General features: G+C 36.0%; 2 protein-coding genes across 4 annotated transcripts in view; one reads left to right on the top strand and one right to left on the bottom strand.

The window, feature by feature from the left end:
• Positions 1-91: 91 nt before the first annotated feature.
• Rplp0-like (ribosomal protein LP0-like) lies at positions 92-1497 on the bottom strand. Its single transcript, XM_083101843.1, has 4 exons — positions 1339-1497; positions 762-1081; positions 358-594; positions 92-277 (listed from the first exon to the last, which is right to left on the bottom strand). Exons 1-4 carry the CDS (start codon positions 1364-1366, stop codon positions 128-130), a joined length of 735 nt encoding a protein of 244 aa, XP_082957969.1. The 5' UTR covers positions 1367-1497; the 3' UTR covers positions 92-127.
• An 897-nt stretch (positions 1498-2394) lies between these two features.
• 14-3-3zeta (tyrosine 3-monooxygenase/tryptophan 5-monooxygenase activation protein zeta) overlaps positions 2395-8863 on the top strand; it is a 47241-nt gene continuing 40772 nt past the window's right edge. The window contains exon 1 of one of the 3 annotated variants that reach the window (XM_083101840.1): positions 2395-2548. Coding sequence is in view for 2 of the 3 variants with exons in the window: in XM_083101839.1 (XP_082957965.1) it covers positions 7446-7449 (4 nt within the window). In the remaining variant the exon portion in view is untranslated. Of the gene's footprint in view, positions 2549-7218; positions 7450-8863 lie in introns of those variants that run through there. The other 2 variants (XM_083101839.1, XM_083101838.1) reach the window with 2 other exon arrangements.

Here is an 8863-nt window from a genome sequence, read left to right as displayed (position 1 = left end):
ATATATAAAATCATATATATATATATATATATATATATATATATATATATATATATATATATATATATATATATATATATATATATATATATATATACACATATATTTCTTTCTAAAATTATAATTTTCATGTGTTATCATTATTATCTACATCCATTTCTTCTTCATCATTTTCTTTTGGGTTATCTGGTACTTTAAGTTTTTTAAAACCATGTTTTTTTGTATATATTCCCAAAAGTAACAACTTGAAAACTGCTAGTGGTTTGTCCAATAATTTCTACAAGACATATCAAAAATTTAATAACTTTTTAAAAAATTTTGGTGTATTATATATTGTAAAAAATATAAAATATATACCAGAATTTGTGCTTGCTCTGGTGTCAATACATCATTCTTCTGACAAACTCTGAATGGTTTAATTAAAGTGATAATTCCCTTTTGCAATGAGGTAGGCATACCCAATTGTCTTAGCTGAGGTTCCATACTATGTTGAAACTGTGGCAAAGGTCCTTCGGGTAATTCGATTGTTTCAGGTGTTACAAATCCAGAACGAGCATATTCCATTTCTTCATATTTTTCTGCCCATTCAATTACCTATGTGAATAAATGCATTATTAATAATATAAGTGTAATATATATGAAATTTTTTCTTACACAAAGTTTTAAAATATATTTCCATATAAATTGAATAAGGAATTTAATAGATTTTAGCTTTAAATTTAACTTAATATATGTATTATTTAAATTTATATATTATATACCTGTTTTTTTGATCTATTAGTGAATAACAGACCACATTGACCTTTCATCGAATGATTCTTTATCGCATTAGCTAATTTATGTATGCCATCTGCAACCTCAGTCTCTTGTGTTTTTCCTAGACCCAATGCAATTATTCTAAGTTTACCAAAAAAAAGTCTACTATCATTCCATTCTGTACGCAACTCAAGAAGCTTAGTATTGCGTGTATTTTGAACAGAGATTAAAAATATGCAATTGTAGTCTTCTACGCATTTCTTAACATCTTCTATGATTCGCTGTTTCAAAACTAAACCCTTTTTATTGGTTTTAGTGAGAGATACTGGAACAAAATATTTTAATTATATATATATATATATATATATATATTTATATCATAAAATATCTTACTATTATTGTAAAGATGTCAAAAATAATATAAGTATTTGCATAATATGGAAACAGTTATATAAATTTAATTTTGCAACAAAATTATCTATATTTAATCAAGATTAAATCATTAAATATTAATTTTAGAGGTTAGTTTAATAAAAAGACTTTCAACATTTTATATACAAAATTATAATTTTGAAAAATTACCTTTCTTGTCCCTCTTTGATTTTGGCATCTTTGAAGTTGGATTCTTTTACAAAAGTATAAGAGAATTAGAAAAATAGTACAGTGCACATGGTATCCAAACAAATTCTCTTCAAACCAGTTACAGCGCCTCTCGCACTCGTATTGACGAACTAAAATCGGTCACGTGACGAGAAGTAGATGTCGTATTGAAAAAATTATGTACACGCATGAATATAATGTGTATATAGTAAATATTCCTATATGAAGCAGTTTATATATAAAGTTGATAATAGAAGTTTTTTATATTCAGGTGATAGCATTATTTATAAAGTTACAATGTAATAACCACCGCTACTTTTACCAAAGACATATATAAAAGTGCTACTTTTAACCTTAAATTTTTCACAAATTGTATAGACAAATTAAACAAAACCAACTATACAAGTATATTATATCGTAACAGAGGAATGGATTCATTTTTTATGTAATCGTGTTTAATTTACGAACATTTTATTGGTGAACAAGCTCTATAAAATGTATAGAGAGGACGCCACGTGTAGAAAATTGGAATAAATCAAGGCTGGATTTCATGAATCTTTCAAACCAAATTTGTTGGTAACTTTTGAATATTTATATAATTCTATTTTAAAATAAAAACTATTTGTGTCCTCTATATCTTTAAGAATAAGATAAGATAATTATTTATTTCTCAGAAGATTATATAATTTTTTCCTGGACTTTTAGAAAAATATTAAAAATGTTTGAAATCTCCATAAATAACATATAATTTATATAAATCTTTGAATTCTAGTTTCTTAACGAAAATTTTCGATTTCCATAAGGCATTTGGTTTCATCGAAATAAAGTCGGTCCGAATAAAAATGTCAATGTATTTAATATCTACAAAAATATTTGAATCCGATTTGAATCAACATTTTACGTATTTTTCGCGATTACAAACGCTAGGTTAGGTTGAGAGGTATTTCGTTCTTTCTAATTTTCTCCTCCGTTTTTCAGGTGACTCGCCTTCGAAAATTGCCCGCGCTCGTGCAAAGGAGCGATTCGAACCGGCGCGGCAGCGGCGCCGCGCGCCGGAAACGGGCGTGCGAGCGCCCGGCAAGATGGTGGCTTCCGCTGGTCGCGCCAGTGCATTCAGCGAGAGCGTAGTGAACGGTAGCCGTTGAACACGTCGAAAGCTCGATTTCCCAGGTCGCTTACAGCACTCGAAAAGGTGAGTCCCCCTCCTCGTCTCCCGACCGTTCGCCCGTCGACCCCTCGCGTCGTCGACGAGGGCGATCGCGCGTCGCCGACATCGGCGAATTACGCGATGTGCGCCGTAACGCGGCCCGTGTGAACCCCGTAGCCATGCAGCTTCGACGACATCGTCGGAATTTCGCCGGCGGTAATTACGCCGCGCGCTTCTCTCTCTTTCTCTCCCCCCTCCCTCCCTCCTCGATCTCGCCCTCGTTGAATCGAATTAAATCGCGGGACACGATGGTCGTGCGGACCGAGACGAGGATCCTTCGCGTATCTTTTCGCGATCCGAAAGCGGCCGCTCGTCGCACCGATGACGCACGAGACGCGCGCGAGAGAGAAAAAAAGAGAGAGAGAGAGAGAAGGAGCGCCCGTCTCGCCGTCGCCATGTTGCGACCGGCGACGAAATTCCTCGCACGTTGCCGGGCTATCTCGAGGAAAAGATATCTGCGTGGCTCCGGTGGTTATCTGTCGGACGATAACCGGGAGTTGGAGGCGACGATTGACGCGAGTAAAGGGAAAGGGGGGAGAGGCGAGCGTGACGATGTTCGACTCGCTCGCCTGACCATTCGCATCGATCGCCTTTTTCCATCCCTATCTGTCTCTCTCTCTCTCTCTCTCTTTCTTCTCTCCTGGGTTTTTTGATTCTTATTTACAAAAGGCTGCTCCGTAAAAGTTATCATCCGCGGTGCCATAATCGAGTCTTTCGATACGATTTAAGAATTTCTTTGCTATTTTCACGCAGTTAACTGATACGTTGATAATTGCGTGGCTCGTGCAAGAGTAGGTGGGTGACTTTTATTAATGACATGTGCGCCGCGAAATCGATACGCGAAACGAGGATATTTCGTTATAGCACTTGGCGTCGTTTGTAAGAATTGCGTGATTCGCGTAGGAAATACCGTCTACATACTTTGTGGCACACCGTTTGAAAGGTTGCCCACCTTTGCTTTATGCGCGTACGTATAAACAGACAAATGTGCAAATGTGCCGTTGGTAATCTATGAGACAGGTGATCTACATGTGTCGCGAATACATCTTTGTACGTAACTCGCCGTACAAACTACGTAACGCGAATATATATCACGCGTGCATTAACTTACGTTAATTTTTAAAATTAATGTTGCAAACAAATGTTGAAATTTCTTTTTCGCATAAAGCCGATTGTCTTACAGTGAATTTTTCTTGCCCGGAAAAATACTATTCTACGATCAATAATATTGATAATTTTTATGTATTTTTTATATATTCGTAACGTCGTGATACAATTTTTTCTACCGACAGTTTGAAAGTTAATGCTCTGTCAATTTGCACGTTGCATCAATTGTCACGAACGATAAATTTTTCTTCCCACGGTAAAATAATGAAATTGAATGTGAGTGTGAATGACAAGCGAGTATCAAGTAGCTTTTTGATATATGAACCAGGTATATGTTCAATAACATGCCTCCAGATATCACTTGGATAAACAAATCTCTTTAATGAAACTTTCTTCGCTAATTTAAGTGTGTAATGAATGATACTATTAGATTATCTATCCGCAAAGTGCCCGCCCATCTTGCCTCTAAGTCATCGAACAGTCCGCGAGTCTCTTTTCGCCAAGGCCGACACCCTCCTCTTTCTCCTTCTCTCTTCTCTTGATTGCCTCCGCGGTTCTATGTATTTGCGTAACGAGCGAAGGCCTCTTTTACGTTCCGAAGGCCATTGCATTTCTCACTCTCGCGACACTCTCGCGATCACTCGTGGCTGTCGCCATTCATCCGTCCACAGCTTTACTGACCGATCGTAACCTACCTAAGCACGCGAGAGAGAAAGCGATACTTGCACAGGGTGTCGAGAAGAAACTTTCGACAGTTTATATAACAGATCTTTTGTCAAAATTCAAAGTATTAGAATGTCGGTAATTTTTTCGTTCAAAGTGAAAAAATGCGAATTTAGCACTCAAATTTAAGAAAATTAAGAAATTGTGGAAAGAGATGACATTTTCAATTTTTACTAAAGAAATTTAAATTGAAATTTGCAAATTGGTCGAAGAATTTGAACGACACTCTGTATTTTTCACTAAATTTGCAAAGATGCGCATTTGTGTTGTGTATTTGAGCATCTGGTGGCTAATTAAATTATTGTTGGTCCGTGAAAAGGGAGACACGGATTAATTGATATATCGATTTTGTGGTACAATCTTGCAGTAGATGCGACCAGCTGCGAAATACAGGTGAAATTCCGTTTATCAGCGCATTCTCGGAAACACGATATGTGGCTTCTAAACGAGTTAATTGCTGTCTAACACAGTCTCTAGATAGAGATCTAAAATTCGCAAATCTAAGTGAAAAGTTTGCATCATTGGACATTTTTTAAATTAAGGCTAAAAAGATCTTCTCTAGAAGAATTGGAAAGTTTTTTCAAGAAATGATTTCAAGAGTAGTTGTAAACTAACGTGAAAAATATCAAGTATTTAATCTGGTTATACATTAATCTATACAAAATCGACATGCAGTAATGTATGTTGATTATGCAATTACATATGCGCTTGTTTAATGCGATCCAATTTTGCGACACACACATACAGATGCTTCAACGTATCCCGGGACTGCTTACAGGAATTACTGTGGTCGCTGCGTTGTACTCGCTGTAATGGGAATATTAATTTAATCAAAATGATTTGACGTTAATGATTATTCTGACACATTATTTACCATCATTTAGGCATCGTTGAGGCATCGCGTGCCGCTAACTTTGAAGTGTCCTTAATTGATAAACGGCCTCGGGACTTTAGTAAACCATCGAGTTCAATATTCAATAGTTTTCGATTTAACAAGAGTTACTTGTCGGAATCCATATCGATCGAATAATCGATTTATCCCGCGCCAATTTGAGATGTCTCTCTCTCTGGCTATTTCACATAATGCGTCAGCTTTGATGCCGGATGAAAGCGTTGTCGAAATCATATATTTCGCCCGTCGATGCAGCGTCAGCTTATAATTCCATCGCTTGTCGATCTCGCAGCTGATCAAATGTGTCAGTAGTTTACGCGCCGCTCGTAATTAAATTTATTCAATTTCGAGCGATTTAATTTCGCGGATTTTGCGAAAAACTAATATTATTAATTTTTATTCAGGCATCGTTTTTTCACGCGATACGTTTGATTAAAAGAATTAGTATGTTTATTGTACATAATTTGCAATTATTCCCACGAGCGTCGTTAGTTACTAATGACTGAAAATCAAGAACCGATGCATGCCAAAACCTACGAGGATGTTTTGTATAATGTTTCTAATTTTATCGAAAGCGCTAGTAAAATCTCTGACGTGATTTAATCGATTTGCTTTTAGTCGGGCAAAGATGAACACAATTCATTCGCGAGTCACACTCTTCTTTAACAGAATCTGTTATATCAACCAATTACTACTCGAAAAATCATGTATTAGAAAAAGATTGCATATTTTTTCAATTTGTCTACAAAACTGCAAAATTGTTAAAACATTTCATTAATCATACTTATTACATTCGAGGTTGTAATAATCTCGAAAAGTTTTCTAATTTCGAGGCAAAATCAATCACGTAAAAAGTTTCTGTTTTATTAAAGCAAATAATTGCATATTTGACATTTACATAAAATATTCTTTAACAGATATATGTGATCCGTTATATAACCAATCTATTCGAAAAATCTTGCATTAGAAAGAGATTGCATATTTTTTCATGTTGTCTACAAAACTGCAAAATTGTTAAAACATTTCATTAATCATACTTATTACGTTCAAAGTTGTAATAATCTCGAAAAGTTTTCTAATTTCGAGGCAAAATCAATCACATAAAAAGTTTCTGTTTTATTAAAGCAAATAATTGCATATTTGATATTTACATAAAATGTTTTGTTAGGTCCGCTATTATCATGGAAAATATTGAATTCAATTAAAACCAACAAGAGGCAATCAGATTTTTAACTAGCTTCGTGAAAATATTCGACGGTTGGCAGAACGCGCGTTAATGGATCTCTGAAAATCGCGTTTCTGCCGTAATGATTATTCCATCTGCAGGTGGAATTCAACTTGACGCGAGCTCATTTCCTCGTTGGAAAGCGACGTCCGTGATCGGAATCGCGTCAGGCTTATTCAAGAAAGTCGTATTCATTCGATGCATCGCTGTTCACATCGCGGTCCGTATATTCGGTTAGCCGAAATATAGCATCTGATTCATGGTCCACGTTAACATCGAACATGGTAATAATGCGTTTGATGCGAACAATTGTGAAAAAAATTTGTAATCTAAAGATCTATATTTTTATAGGATTATTGAAAAAATATCTTTTTCAATATTCGATTTAACGAAAAATTGCAGGACTTTTAGAATACCTTGTATATCGAAGAATGTACATTTGATTAATATATGTCATCTGAAATAACGAATCGAAGACGTTATTTATTATAATTAATGTCGTTATCGCGAACATCTTTTTCGCGCAAAAACAGATCGGTATATGGATTAAAGATCGAATTAAATTGCGTTTTATCAAACTGAAGTTCGCGAGCTTGATTGAAAAACTCGATGTTTATCCGCAATCGCGATGCAATTAGCATCTCGCGAGTTACGTTTCATTTGCATGACGTGTGTCGCGTCGATCTGCGCGAAACCGACGTTAATTATCGCGCATCAATTAGTCCCGCGTTTCTAGCGAGCTCTGCCATTAACGTGTGTCTCTTGCCACTGACGAGACTAGATCCCGGACGTCGAAACTGTTTCGGGCGCGACGTAGTTTGCTCCCGAGTTCCTGTCGTTTTAAGCTGTTGGAAACTCGTTCGAGTTAACGCACAGATTGTGTAACAAGGAAATAAACTCTCGAGCATCTTGAGAAATTTAACAACGTCGATATAATGGGTATAATGTTTCTGAAATTTTATTATCAATATAATTATGCCATACAAATTCTGTAATGAACTATATCGTAAAAGCAACTGTTGGAATAGAATTTTGTTAGATTATTTTCTGACAATTTTAATGTTAAAACAGTTATCTTTTAATTACCCTTTCCTGCAAATATAAATTAATTAAGACACTTTCATCGCGAAAATATAAATTTCGTGTGTATTTAGCGTTAGAATCCGATTTTCGGTGAAACGCGTATCGCGATAGAGGAAAATTGTAGAATTATCTGTAGCATCAAAGAGTGTCTTTGATATGTAAGAGACTTTAAATTACCCTGAAATCCGCTTTAACGTAAAAAGGATTTTCACGAAACACGTGCGCGGCTATTCTGACATATGTATGGATTCGATGCTTAATGACTGCGGAATTATACCGCCACATTTGGAGTGAGCGGCCGGTATCTTAATTAATAAATATTCCGCGGCTTGCTCCAAAGATAAAAAAAAGTCGCGTTGAATAACCGTGCATTCGCGCGCGCAAGGACGTGATAACAGAAATTACGTAATAGCGTGAATAGCAACGATTAAGGAGAGGCATCAATCGGCACGTAACCGATTGCGTAATACGTCTGCGGCGGAAGGGCAATCTATTAAATTGACATTTTCGTTGCGGACCGTCGAGCTATCGATTCTCGTCGATAGCACCGGATTAAATGGTCAAAGAGGGCGGATCCCAAAGGCCAATCGCAACTATCTCCTTGGGAGCACTTTATGTTCGCTCGCCCGGAGGGAAGGGATTTCATTATTACGATAATGTGGAAGTAAAGAACTAATATGAACGTATCTCTAGCAAGAATAAAACGAGAAATTTGCTCAAGAGAATTTTCCAATGTAAAAGTAATGAATGTGATTAACTTGTTCGGATTTTTTATATGCGTTAGAAATTAAAAAATTATTCGAAGAATTTGAATTTGTAATAATCACAAAAATTGTGAATCAAATTTAGAATCTATTATATGCAAAACTTAAGAAATCCTAGATCTATGAAGTTTAGAATTTGCAAATTCTATCTTGAATTTTAAAATTAGAAAAAATTGTAAGCACAAAGAGATACTTTATTACTTATATAAGTACTTTATTATTTAATAATTTTTAGAAAATGCCAAGTATATGAAAGATCTATAACTTTTGTTTCTCCCTCAATCGCGGAAAAATTCTTGGATGGTCTTTCTCTTTTTCGGCTGGCGCGTGCAAAATGCGCGTAAACAAACACTCTTGCGAGCCCTTATTCAAGCCCAGCTGGATGATTGCACAACCCCCTCCGGCGGGTCTCGTCGGCGAACCCTCCGGGGGGTTGTACTGCAAAAGTGGTTGCGAGAAGGGTCTCTCAGCTCGCTTTTAAGAAACGCTTTTAACGCCCGGTATTC

Source organism: Camponotus vicinus, unplaced genomic scaffold (assembly GCF_025532165.1).
Source record: "Camponotus vicinus isolate PSW18456_S1 unplaced genomic scaffold, iyCamVici1.0 SCAF_6, whole genome shotgun sequence".
Classification (NCBI taxonomy): domain Eukaryota; kingdom Metazoa; phylum Arthropoda; class Insecta; order Hymenoptera; family Formicidae; genus Camponotus; species Camponotus vicinus.
The sequence above is the reverse complement of the archived record's forward strand: the minus strand, read 5'-3'. Positions and strand labels throughout refer to the sequence as shown.